Raw genomic sequence first — 13,343 nt, forward strand, 5'->3', positions numbered from 1 at the left:
TTCTCAGGGTAGTTACTTCCTAATCCCATCCGAATCCCATTGACTGCTGACCTTTGCTACCCAACTCTTCAGGGGTGTCCAAGGAGCAGCCCACATGCAGCCCAGGATGGCTGTGATTGTGGCCCCAAACCGTTAATTTACTTATATTTGTTTTCATTAGTGTTTGTGGATTTAATGTGTGGCCCAAGACAACAATTCTTCCAGTGTGGGCTAGAGACCCCAAAAGGTTGGACCCCCCCACCTTATATATGTCACCCGTGCCTCATATTGACATATTTCAGGTCTAGGTAGGTAAGACTGACTCAGTCCTGACTCCAAGCACACGTTATGGAAAGGTCCTGACCTTCCAGCTTGGGTCAGGGGTTCATTTGGGCCAATCACCCAGGGGGATGGGCAGATAGCAGGGTACAAAATGGCCGGAGCAGATTATCTGCACCTTTCAGAAAGGTGTGGTCCCACTAACATCTTCAGGGTCACATACAGTGGAATGGAAGACAAGAGCTGGGATTCTGAATATGGGACTGTTGAAACTCAGGGCTCACGCACATGGAGGTACTCAGCTTGGCACAAACCCTAGGGCCCACACGTGCCTGCTCTTCAGCATCTGAAAAGGAGTTCAACCGGTGTCTGTAAACGTTAGAACTATGACTATTTAGAGATAAATTTTCCCTCAGTTAACCAAGGGGGGAAACACACCATGAAATTTGTCCAAATATAGAACAGTCTGGCTCAAGTCCCCTTTCACAGAGGTATTTTAAGCTAAGCTTTATGATCAAATGAATGTTATGTTATAGGTACTAAAAAGCTACAGGTATTACAGGTAAGCCAGCTTGAAGTTTATTTCAAAGTGGCGTATTTGTGCCACTTGTACCAAGGATGAAAAGAACAAATAATTAGGGTAAAATTAGGGTATAGTTTCAGAGATTATTGTTCAAAAGAAAATAACCATTAAGCATGTACTTAAATGCTGAAAAACCTCAAGTCAAATACCAGTGTTCATTCCCAGAGGCAAGGTTTGAATTTATTCACTGTGGTGTAACTGCATTTCATGTTTGTTGAAATAAATGACATCGAAACAGCACTATGTAGATGTTTTAATTTATTGTTTAAATACTAGGCATAGGTTAAAAATAAAAACTGTACTCTCAGAACATGCAAAAACAATAAGAGGTGCTACTACACAAATACATGAACAAAATGAGCCCACGCAATTTTCAACCACTTCCATACTAGTTTTAAAATTATCTAATCTCTTAATATAACAGCCAACTATGCAGTCAGCACAGCTGAACGGAGTGAGTGTAGAATTGGTAGAGACAGACCATTCAGCATTGGTTCAAAGACATAAACAATTTTATTAGTGACACTTGTGGGGAGAAGCACACTGTTTACAGTGTGTAACTATCATGCTTCAGGGACGTGATCTAACACCTAAGTTTTTATGTTACAAAGCAAGTTTGACTGTTAGTTATTTTAGAAATACCACCAACACTAGAAGGACACTTGTTAATTATCGTTAAGGGAACATGGTCAACCAGCTGGCAGACGCACCGCCTCGGAGAACACGAGTCTGAGCGCTCGGAGGCAGGACAGGCTCTCGGGCCCAGAAGGCACCGCCACGCCTGCTGTGACGAGGTGTCAGTAAAGGGTGTACGACTGCAAACACTTAGGCATTTGGCCAGCTCCTGACCTGAGAGACGCATGGGGCCACAACAAGCAAACAAGCGCCCCAGGGTGATGAAAACCCCGTTTCTCGCCCCAGCTTCACTGCTCAGACGTGGTTTCCGCCTCCACACACATGCGGCACAGGGCCGTGTTGGGGCGGCAGATGAAAGCGTCGGTCTCATCCCCCAGCTCCGTCAGCTGCTCCAGCGAAGACACACAGGGGTAGTGGTCTCTCAGCATGTCGGGCAACTTGGAAGTCTTGTCCTGAAGCCGCCGGGAACGTCTAACTGGTGTTAGAAACTTGAGTTCTTTAACAGTTGAATGCGTTTCATCAAACTGCATTTTCTTTTTGACACTAAAAAAAATCCACAAAATGATTCCTAGAGTTAAAAAGCACATTTACATTTTCCCTGTGTATTTTGACCCCAAGTATTGAACCGTAACTTGCTCAACCCCGCAGCTGTTTGTCCTACAGAGGACCACTGCAGGCTCCTGGAAATAAGGAACTTTTTCTTCCCAATTTTTTGTTACAACTTTTGCACAGTCGATACGCAAGTATCTATAGAAGAGGCTAACTTTTGGATTTCCAAAGCCTACTGCTACCAATAATACACAAATAGCAATTACATAAAGTTATGTAAAAATCTTCTCTTTCAAAGCAGCAATACTTAGGGGAAAAGCAAGCAAATACAGTATTTAAAAGGTGATGGCCCAATGACATTCAATTTGTTTGAAACCCTTCTATTAACAAATAGTTCTATCCAAAAGCACCTTAAAGACTTTAAACTACGATATTTATTAATCCTAACCATAAAAACAAATCATAGCACATTGCGTTTTAAAAGCTCACCTTTGCAAGTATGGTGTAGTAGACACATTATATTTAATTAAGCAACTATTCCTTGTTTCTGTATTGGGGGTTTTAGCATCACTGGGTGGACCTCTGGTTTTGTCCACTTGTTCTTTTTCACAGTCTTGAAACACCACACTTCTGTGATGTTTCGTTTCCATTTCGGGTTTTCCTGACTCTGCGTTAACACTGGCATCTTCAGGGCTGACTTCTTGGATTGGTTCCTTGGTTGTACAAGCCTCCTCAAAATTTTCTCCTGGAGAAATACATGTATAGGTTATGCTTTTGGTCAGACTGGAAAACCAAAATCAAAAGACATTAAGGGGTTAAAGACACTAAGGGGTTAAATTTCTTGCAAACGTTCATAGTAATTGGCACAACCTATATCTGAATCTAGAAAATGTTTACATTTTATATACCTAATGGTTAAGGACCCTCTTCTCCCCTCAGTCTAATCCTCCTTGCAAAGAGAATTCCTACACGGCCTTCTCCACAGCACAGAACCTAATAGGTAAAAAGTCTCTCTAGAGGCCATCTACTCACACTGCACCAAACTTTTTAAATTAAAACATTTTTATCGCCCTGGCTGATGTAGCTCAGTGGATTGAGCGCGGGCCTGTGAACCAGAGGATCGCGGTTCGATTCCCCGTCAGGGCACATGCCTGGGTTGCAGGCCGGTTCCCTGCAGGCCAACTCCCAGCAGGGGACACACAAAAGGCAACCATACATTGATGTTTCTCTCCCTCTCTCCTTCCCCTCTAAAGATAAATAAATAAATAAAATCTTTAAAAAAAAACTGAAAAAATAAAATATATTTACAATTAAAAAAAAACAAAAAACATTTTTATTATTCTATTACAGCTGTCCTAATTCCCCCCCCCTTTGCCCTCCTCCACCCATCCCACCTCCTCACCCCCGCTCCCAGTCAGTTCCCACACAGTTTTCCATGACCATGGGTCATTTATACATGTTCTTTGTTCAGTAAACAGCCTCAATCTTAAAACAGGAAATCACAGTCTACAGCAGTAACTTCCACAGACACCCAGATACAAATCTGGGTTTTAAAGAAGACCTCCCAATTAAAATTCTTTATACACACAAAGCTGAATCTCAGAGGTATGTCAATAGGAATGTGAGGAAAGATCAACCCACATATTTTTAAATTTTTTTTAAAGATTTTATTTATTTATCTTAAGAGAGGAAGGGAAGGAAAGAAAGAGAGAAATATCAGTGTATGGTTGCTTCTTGTGAGTCCCCTGCTGGGAACTGGCCTGCAACCCAGGCATGTGCCCTGACTGGGAATCGAACCGCAATCGTGTGGTTCAGAGGCCGGCGCTCAATTCACTGAGCTATGCCAGCCAGGGCATATTTTTAAAATTTTTAAACAGTAAAATAAAAATAATTCAGCCAAGAAATTTAACAAAGCCACAATTCACTTCAAAGAGCCAAAGGAAACTAACTTACCCAGTCTAACTTTCTCTTGACCCTTCACTGTCAGAATGTCTACGACTGCATGTCGCATTTCTTCAATAGGCTTGATTTTTTCCAATAAAGAAGCAGACATGTATTAGTTTCGTATTCTAAGACACCATGTTGTCCAAGTTGAAAATATTAAATCAGTGATGAAGTTTTGCATTTTAAAACAAGGCAGGGGTTCTCAGACCACTTATTTTGCCACTCGCATTAAAAAAACAAATTTTTCAACTTCTAAAAATGAACTTAAGGGATAGAATTTCATCAGCTCAAGGTTTCCCCCTAATTTTTCTTCAGCCTTTGGTAAGTACTGCCGCTTGCCTGGTGTAAACAAAGTTAGTGAACAAGTAGCAAATCAGCATTTCTAGTATCTACTGAAGAGCTGATTGCACTGACGTTTGTGTTAAGTATAGTTTACCCCTTTTCTTCAACATTCAAGTGCACGGTTACATGTTGTTTCACATGGTATTCAATGCATCTTTGAACAGCTCAAGGTCAAAAACTTCAATAGCTCACTTAAGCATTCACTGTATGCCAGGTACTACATGCACTTCCTGTGCTCCTGTGAACTACCCGCACCTGTTCACACTACACGTTCAAGAAGATACATAAAAGGGATGCTCTGGCTCCTATTCTTGGTTCTACAACTTAGTCCTGAGCCACTTGCTCATTTTGAAAGCCTGAAGCTTCTTGGCTTTCAATTTTCTGGGCTAATTTTGATCCCCGTTTTCCAACTTCTGCCCAGAGTCACACCTTTCTCTTTGCACCACTGCACTGTGCGAACCCTTAGCTCTGGCTGCAACCCCAGCCATGCCTCCTTAAGTAGCCCCCTTCTGCTTCTAGGCAGTAGGGACCCACCGCTCCCTTGCAGGTGGGATTCTGTCTAACACAATTATCCTTCAGCAAAATGCTTTACACACAACAGCCATCGAGAGAATGTCTATCAAATACTTGCTCTCCCATTCAGGTGAAAGGTCAAATAGCCTCTGTTGGCTTTGCTGAGACTATCATGAGCAGACCTTTCTTAAGGAAAGGCTAAAATGAAGAATTTTTTAAAACTCATTGGAAACAGTCTATAAATACATGTTAATATTAAAATTCAATTCTCCAATAGATTTCTCAACTAGGAAATGTACAAAATGACAAGTCGTGCTGAAGCATTTCTCCCAGCAGGTTGCATTAAATGTCCATTTCAGCCACAGCACATCCATGTTCTGAGGTCCGATTACCCCCAGGATGTGAGCAAATTCTAGAAGGTTGAGGAACAGCTTTATAATATGCAATTCTCGTGGTCTTTAAACACTCATTACTTCTACGTATATAACCACAATTTACATTAAGTTATGCTGTGCTGCGTCCCCCAAAATTCTGAATAATTTGCACCATAATTAACAAACATTGGTAAGTTTTAATCTCACCTGAGCTCCTGCCAGAATGGCCTTTTCATAGATGGAGATAATATTTTCAATAGGGCTTGTGAGCGGTTCGATGCGTGCAAGGCATATCCAATATTTAACCAGTTTTTTGGCGTCTGGAATATTTTTAACCAGGTCATTCAGTGTGGCCAATATTTCTTCTTTGGGGCATCCCTAAAATATCAAGAAATGAAGTGAGTGGTATCTTTTAGCCTAGAACATATGAACTTAATTAAATAAGCTCATTACAATCAAGATCAGTGAGAGAAAAAGGTGTCAGAAAAATTCATAAAAATACTCATTCTTATCCTCCTTACCCCAACCTATAGTGAGTAAGAAGCATATCAGACATAAACACAAGGCACAAGAAAATCATAGTTGGGAAAAACATTAGCAAAAAAAAATGACCAACACTCTACCTGGTCTTTGCGTTTACCCTCTCATGTAGTGCCGATTCCACCTGCTAATTATCTAGATTTTTTTTGTATCTGCCAAATGTTTAGGAGGGAAAACAGCTTGTAGGTTTTAAAATTATATTCGTCAGGTTTTTTTAGCTAGGGTTAAATGAATCTGTAATGGTTTGTGTAAGAGTTATATGTAGTTTAGTAGGGCAGAAAAATTCTACAGTGTCAATAAAAAACTCCAGGTGAGCAGAAATAAGAATTGACTCCATTTCCCTGATGGCGATTTTCACTGGTCCACGGAACTCTGAAAAGTTTACAGACGCTCATGAAGACCAGAGAAAGGTCTGACATCACACCCTATGTATTCGATCTCGCTCTGGAACTTAGCGGTGTGTGACCACTGCAAGATCACAGAGTAGGAAGTAAAGAAAACATTCTGGAATTAATTATTATAGTCCATCATATTTTCATCCAAACAGTAAAACTATAGTAAATTCAAGACCATAATGATATGGGTTAAAATTAATGGGAATGTTTGCAAATATTTTAATCAACTTGAATTTAACTTGTGATAGTGACTCCCTAATCTATATTGCTAGTCTTGGGTAAATTATTAACATCATAGAGGAATACAATCTTCACAACTCAAGTAAAAAAATATCCCTTTGCTATATGAGTATTTCTATGAACTCAATGAAAATGCAGCCCATTAAAGGTTAACGAGAACTAATCTCACAATTATCGGAAGCCTACATGACACCATTGACTTGGTCAAAAGAGACCAACAATGCAGTTTAATGGGATAATATTTATGGAGGTAATTTGCAAACTATAAACGACTACACAAACATAAGAGAAAGCCTCTACCTCATTAATCAGGTTCAGACATTCAGAAAATGTCTTGTTTACTTTGTCAGTGAACAATCTTTGTTCGTCTTCTTCTGCCATGGTGGTCCAGAAGGACGCCACCAGCCTCTCACTGGGCTCCTCAGACGAAGGCCTGCCGGCCGCTGAGCTGGGGGGCCTTTTCAGCGCTCTTCCTTTGCTGGCTCTCCACTCCCGCAGGCGCGCCCTGCAATCAGGAGCAGCATACACACGTTACTGCGGCACGGGAAGGCGCCGTCAGAGAGGGAAGTCTGAAACTGTTCCAGGTCTTTAGGGAGTTCCATGCTGGCATCGGCACACAGTTCACACATTTGAAGGGAAAATCATTGAACACATCAGTGTTCATTACATGCCCAAAGACACAGGAATGAATTTTCAAATGGACAGGTTATAAAACCTTTCCCAATTTTATTAAGCATTTTAACTCATGTTATATAAAACCTAAGAAAACACATTCAGACACAGTAACTCAGGCCATGCTGTTCCACTTACAAGTCTGCTTAAATCTGTCTGCATATGCTAATAGAGAAAACATACACACACATACACACAATCCTAACACATTCCAGGAGATTATAAACCAAGTTCAGAACTGGTACTCTGTGGAAAATGAAGCTAATGAAATCGCACCTACTCACCTCCTCTCTTCCGTGGTTTCTTTGGGCAGCGCCGATCGACCGTCGACAGTCACTCTTGCTATGGTGTGTCTGCGCTGGTCGGTGGTTTCTGGTTTTCGTGGCCATTTGGTATTGGTATTTGACGATGAAGCAGGCCTGGCTATAATCTCAGCTGTGATGCTTCTGGATAGCATCTTGTTTCCTTTCACTTCTCGAGAACTGGTTTTGACACTGGATAAAGCTGCATTTGTTTGCACTAACTCATGGTCTCGAGGCCCTTTCCGAACTGTTACGTGGGCAGAGGCTCTACCGACACCGGGTTTCAGGGTGTCCTGGGTATTACTGCTGTGACTTCTAATAGGAGGGCGCAGAAGTTGTCTGTTCTGAGATGTAGTGCTCCCAAATTTAGTGTTGGCTGTCATAGTGGGGGCCCTGTGACTTTTCACTGGGACACAGCTGGTGTTTGCAGGCTGGGGTTTCACGGCTTTGGGGACAGTAGTCGAAAGCTTCTCTGCCGTTGCAGAACTCTCATCTTTGGCTCGGACAGGTTTTCTAAAGGAATCAACCTTGGACTGAACGACCCGGCCGCGGTAGGATCCGAGCACAGGCCTTCGGAGTGCGTCGGCCTCCTGCTTCGGTTCCTCCGCAGGCACTTCTTTCTTTCTGTCGTTGTTTTTGATGTAGAACGCTCGGCTGAATGTCATGCGTTTGCCTTGGAGCTCAGCCTTACTGGGTAAGGACTGCAGATTCTCATGATTATTCTCTAAATTTTGTGTATCAAGTACTATAGTTGAATTGGTTAATTCATTAGAAGATTTTAACGGAATACAGTTTTTCTCCACTGTTATATTATTTTTGTTCTTTGTAGGTCTATGGACATTTTCTTTATTAGCCTAAAAGAGATATTTGAGACAAATCAGTTATTTCAGAACTTACTTCTTTTAGAAAGAGGTTAGGAAAGGAAAATAGGGGAAAGGGACAGTTTTGAGGACTCTGTCCAGATCTTACCATGTTTGTCTTAAGTTTCAGAACTTTTGTCTCTTCTTGGACCTGACCCTCAGATGCCATCACTCTCTGGTTTCCACTACTTAAAAAAGAAAAAAAAAAGTGGGGTGGTGAGAAGGGATGAAAGAATATAAACAATTAGTTGACTTTATAATTTTAAACTGAAGTAAGAACTGAGAGATTTATTTGTCTTAAGCAAAACTTTTATTATAGGGTGATTAAATGGTGCAGACAAGATGGCTGAGGAATTTAAAGACATCTTCTTTAAAGTCTTAACATCCTCCCCCCTACGGAATATGTGAACGATAATCTCATTCGAACCCACTCTGTCTCAGGCGTTCAAACAAGTCTTCGAAAATCTTTGTTAAGTTAGTTTTCATTTTAAGTAGTCAGTAACACACATACTGGAAAAAATTTTAAAGTCTCAAAAGAATCTAACATTTTCCATACACACACTTATGGCTTAATTATTAAGAATATGGACTTTAGTTTCTGCACGGCATGCGTTTAGCGTGCATATCCAAAGGATCCCTCCTCATGGATCTGACTTCAACTCTTTTCACATACGAAGACTGGTCTGCACCAGCCATGAGGATCTCTCGGCAAGTGAAGCAAGGGGAAAGCAGGGTCAGGTGGGCGTCACTGATTCTAAGACAGACCCCAAGCTCAGAGGCATTAAAATACAAAAAAAGTACACTTCAGCATCAATAAAATTTGCTATCTATGTAGTTGTTCATTTTGGTTATGATGCCTTTCCCATCTATTTGCTCGGTCTGCTTGGAGAAGAGGCGGACCCTGACGTGCCTTGCACTACACATTTTCAGCGACGGCGGAGGGGGTCCAGATGTGCTACTGAACAGGACGCCTCGGTAGCTCGATATCCGAGTAGAGGGGCTTCCGGTTCCTCCCAGGCCTTGCCAGTTGCCTAGGGCACCGCGCCCTCTCCCACGGTTAAGCCCCTGCATTCCCGGCGTGGTGGCGGGCACTCCTGCTTTCCGGGCCTGTGTGGGGCCTGGTGTGGCGGGATTTGATGCGCAGGGTCAACCTGCCAGGTGGCTTCTAAGGTGGTGCTTCACTAAATAAGGCCACTTACCGATCTCAGCTTCTGTCACCTCTGGGCTTACAGTACACTGTGATGTTACCTCACTGAGGAGAGCGAAGCAGTCTTACTAAGAATTAGCTGTTTCCCCCCACCAAAGATTGTGAGCCTATCTACCTCTGAGCCCCACACTCTGCCTGCCTTCCCGTCTGACGCGCAAACTGCCACCGTGCTGTCCTAGGGTCCGACTCTCCATCTGTGCCCGCCCTCTGGTCCACCCAGAGACTGTGATTATTTGCCTATCCTTCTCATCATTAACTCGTCCTGCCGCTAGGTCATTCCCACAGCACAGAAACACTGCGTATCACATCTCATTTAAAGCCTGCAACTTCACAGCCTCTTTCGGCACCTGCCTCGTTTCTTTGTACAGCAGAACTCCCCCAAAGGAAGGGACCTCTGTGAGCCGTCTCCGGGTCCCCACCGCGTCCCCACCGCTCTAAAACTCCTTAACGGGGTGGGGGGGAGAGGTCGCTGCGCCCTAGGGAACTGGCAGGGCCTGGAAGAACAGGAAGCCCCTCTACTCGGATATCTAGCTACCGAGACGTCCGGTTCAGTAGCATATCTGGACCCCCCTCTGCCGTCGTTGAAAATGTGTAGTGCAAGGCGCGTACCCACTCCCACGTTTCTGAGCCATCCCACTGCACTGGACACAGAGAGCCATTCTTTCCTTGAAACGCCTCCCCGCCATGGCTCCCTCTGGACCCCCAGTTCTCCCCCTGCCCACCTCACTGGTTCCCTTCTTTTCCATCTGTCTTCTTCCAGACCTCACTGGGGCTCAAGGCCGGACTCCAATTTTAAACTTTTCTTCTGCCTTTTTCTTTTAGCTTTGTATTTCTCAGGGATTCCTCTTTTCCCGTCAGTGCTGACAGAATTTCAGCACTTAGTCTTGACATCGCCGGCCTTTCTAACTGCTAGCTCGAAATCCTTGGAGGGACGGGCACAGACTCAGACACCGGGATGAGCTGGTGGCTGCCAGAGTGCGCTGGCGCAGGGGATCCGGGTATTACAACCAGACCCATCACGGCGACCATTTCCGAAAGTATAAGAACATCAAAGCCCTATGCTGTGCGCCCGAAACTATTACTGCGCGTCAACTACAACTCAGATCTACCTTAGTCACCTGTCCAGTGTGGAGGCTTCGATGAAAATATACAATCCTATTCTGTCTCACTATGATAAAGATGCCCTCAGAAGGGCTATCTTTAATAAAAGAGTCTTAAAATACCTCACTGAAAGCTATAAAAAAAGAACTCAATTTTAAGAAGCTGCAACTGGCTGGTTGGCTATTTAATAGTTTGTTGTTCAAGTAATATTTAAATTGGCATTTGTTTTCTGAAATTATTAAATACAGTACTTGTGAAGTTTCTTGGTGAAGCCAGGAAAAGTTTCAGAATTTTCTTTTCTTCAGATTGTGTATTAAATCATTACAAACCCCACGACCCAGCTGGATTCTATATTTAAGTAAGAAACTGAGAGTCACTGTCTTATTTGAGTTAACATCTATTCTCTAGCAATCTCATTCTACCCCTGGGTTTTAAACAAATATTGCCTCCGCACAATTCCCAAATTCTGGTCCCAATTTCACCCCTGAACTTCAGACACATAACTATTTGGCACCTCCCCCTCCATGCCTTACTGGGGCGTCACACTTAACACGGTCAAAACAGAACCCATAATCCCCCCCCCCACCTTCAGTCTCCCCATCCAAATATACGGCATCACTGTCCACTCAGTCATGCAGGTCAAACAAACAAACACAAAGGTTTTCTTGGGGGGCAGTTTAAAAAGGAACTGTGGTTCATGAAAATGTTTACTCCCAAGTAAAACTTGTGAATGCAAAGTTGAAAAAATTTTGCATTTTATTTGGAAATAATGCCAGACTTAAAATGGCAAAATCATACGTAGTTCAAAGAGCACCCGTATGGTCTTTACCCAGCCTTGCCCACCTGCTGCCCACACGCTACCCCAGCTGCGCCATCCCTTGCAGTCCCTCAGCCCGTGTGTGTGACATTCACACGACATTTTACCATCCACGTAAGTAAACGGACTCGGGCCTGGTGACCCCATGGCTCTCATCGGCCCCCACCTCAGACCGCAGAGAGCGAGCCTGGGGGAGCGGCACCATATTTTCTGCTTCCCACACTTGTGCAGGTGTTTTAGTCACAACCATGCACTCTTTTTAAAACTGTAACACAACAGTACAAGTATATTCCTATAGAAGACTGCAGCTAAAACAAACGATTTCCAAACATTTAGCAGGACCACTTCCCGAAGAGCAACATTCCCCCGACTCCACACATTGGCTCTGACTAAAACCCTGATAAATTACAAAGACTGGCCTTTGTAGCCCTGTATAAACCATAAGTCAATATTTTGGTAAAAATACACATTTTGCTTTAAAACTGTTTCCTCTTGGAGGGTGAATTAATTTACACGGAAATGATGAGTTAGTGCTGGGCAATCCATCCAATAAGGCGGCCACCAAGTCACATGTGGCTACTCTGCACTCAGGATTGGCCAGTGCTGAAGCGTGGAAAACTTAGTGCCAAAAGAATGTGAAGTACCACTATTTTTAAAATGTTACATGTTGAAATGACCACACAGGGCTATGCTACATTGAATCATATGTTGTTAAAACTTGTTTCCTTAGAAGATAACTTTTAAAATGTGGCTTCTAGGAGACTTTTAATTATGCAAGTGGCTCACATCACATTTTTATTGGACAGCTCTGAACTAATGTTAAATTTACAGATCAGAAATTAAAAAAAATATATTTGTTGACCTCACCTGGGTAATATCTGATTTTCCTGTTTGTATGCAAAAAAAGTTTTCCTTTTCAACATGTGTTCCATGAGTTTTTGTTTTCTTTGCTCTGAATAACAAAAGAGCTACAAGTCAACATTAGTTACAGTAATTAACATCAAATAGATACTGACTGAGTGAAGATTTTACTTCGACAAAGCTCAACTTAGCATCACATCTGGTGTGTAACAGAAATTTGCCCAATGCAGTACCGCCTTTGGGAAATAATCCCATTTTCACAAGACCGTTGCTATAAAAGGTCCCACAAGAGCTCAGCAAAAGACACGTTATCCACTGTCTCACAGTGAAAAACATCTGGAGAACATCGCTGTCAGCACACGGTTACTGAAAGCCAAGCTCTCGGAAATCAACTGGTAGAGATGAAGATACCAGCTAGACTCCAAGTTCAGCCTAATTTACCAGAATTGAGCCGGGCGAGATTGTCTTTGTTCTGTTTTCCCATTTGTAGGCCAAAGAAACAACAGTATCACTTCTGAAGACCTGGCCAACTCTAGATTTCCATAATGGGGGGGGGGGCGTTAACGAGTTAGCATCAGATGAGACACCCCAGCTCCCCGGAACTTCTGCTCCAACGCTGGAGGTGGGGCCGCCCCGCGCGGATGCAGGCGGACCCCCGCAAACCCCTGCGGCCCCCGACGCCGGTTCGGTCCGGAACCCCACACGCGCCCCTGGATAAACGCGGCGCGTTTCTGCCATTCTCCGCCGCCCGTGACCCACGCGGGCCAGCGAAGACCGCGCGCGAAGTGCTCATCCCGGACGCTACCGCCACAGCGCGGGCACCACTCCATCAGGAGAGCAGCTGCGCGGGGCCAGGGGACCCGTTCAGGGTCTCCCACGACTGACCACGGTTGAAGCCAGTCTGCGGACCCAAGGTCCTGACCGTTGAGGCCGAGCCACCCACCCCCTCACCCCGGCAGTCCCAGTTCTCCTCGCCCGCTCGCGCAGATCCCGCCACCGCAGCCCTCACCTCTGAACGCGAACTGGGCCCTCTGACTCGGGGGAAGCTGCAGGTCGCGCGGCACCACGGGGGTGCTCATCGCAGAGCTAAGTAGGGCGCCCTATCTCCGCCTCGAGCGCTTCGAAAGCCCTGACCGTAGCGAGCGCGCA

The 13,343-nt window shown here is 44.0% G+C and overlaps 1 protein-coding gene across 4 annotated transcripts; it reads right to left on the reverse strand.

Annotated features, from left to right (window-relative positions):
- Positions 1-1,137: 1,137 nt before the first annotated feature.
- CKAP2 (cytoskeleton associated protein 2) lies at positions 1,138-13,343 on the reverse strand. Of its 4 annotated transcripts, none has more exons than XM_037057596.1 (9): positions 13,204-13,343; positions 12,201-12,285; positions 8,318-8,393; positions 7,331-8,202; positions 6,675-6,879; positions 5,407-5,577; positions 3,980-4,049; positions 2,516-2,771; positions 1,138-2,020 (listed from the first exon to the last, which is right to left on the reverse strand). In XM_037057596.1, the coding sequence occupies exons 1-9, from the start codon at positions 13,271-13,273 to the stop codon at positions 1,765-1,767; spliced, it is 2,061 nt and encodes a 686-aa protein (XP_036913491.1). In that variant the 5' UTR covers positions 13,274-13,343; the 3' UTR covers positions 1,138-1,764. The 4 variants fall into 4 exon arrangements, with proteins under 4 accessions (XP_036913491.1, XP_036913490.1, XP_036913493.1 ...); XM_037057595.1 differs by having other exon boundaries at positions 8,318-8,396; XM_037057598.1 differs by lacking the exon at positions 12,201-12,285 and having other exon boundaries at positions 13,204-13,290.

The sequence above is a fragment of the Sturnira hondurensis genome, unplaced genomic scaffold (assembly GCF_014824575.4).
Source record: "Sturnira hondurensis isolate 20B ecotype Veracruz unplaced genomic scaffold, ASM1482457v3 Scaffold0009719, whole genome shotgun sequence".
NCBI lineage: Eukaryota > Metazoa > Chordata > Mammalia > Chiroptera > Phyllostomidae > Sturnira > Sturnira hondurensis.

Excerpts from the sequence above, each read along its gene's own strand:
- CKAP2 (XM_037057595.1), bottom strand. The coding sequence starts at position 13,273 with ATGAGCACCCCCGTGGTGCCGCGCGACCTGCAGCTTCCCCCGAGTCAG. Across the intron at positions 6,880-7,330 it reads GAAACCACGGAAGAGAGGAG|GGCGCGCCTGCGGGAGTGGA; the intron begins GTGAGTAGGTGC and ends TCCTGATTGCAG. Across the intron at positions 2,021-2,515 it reads ACTACACCATACTTGCAAAG|TGTCAAAAAGAAAATGCAGT; the intron begins GTGAGCTTTTAA and ends GATTTTTTTTAG.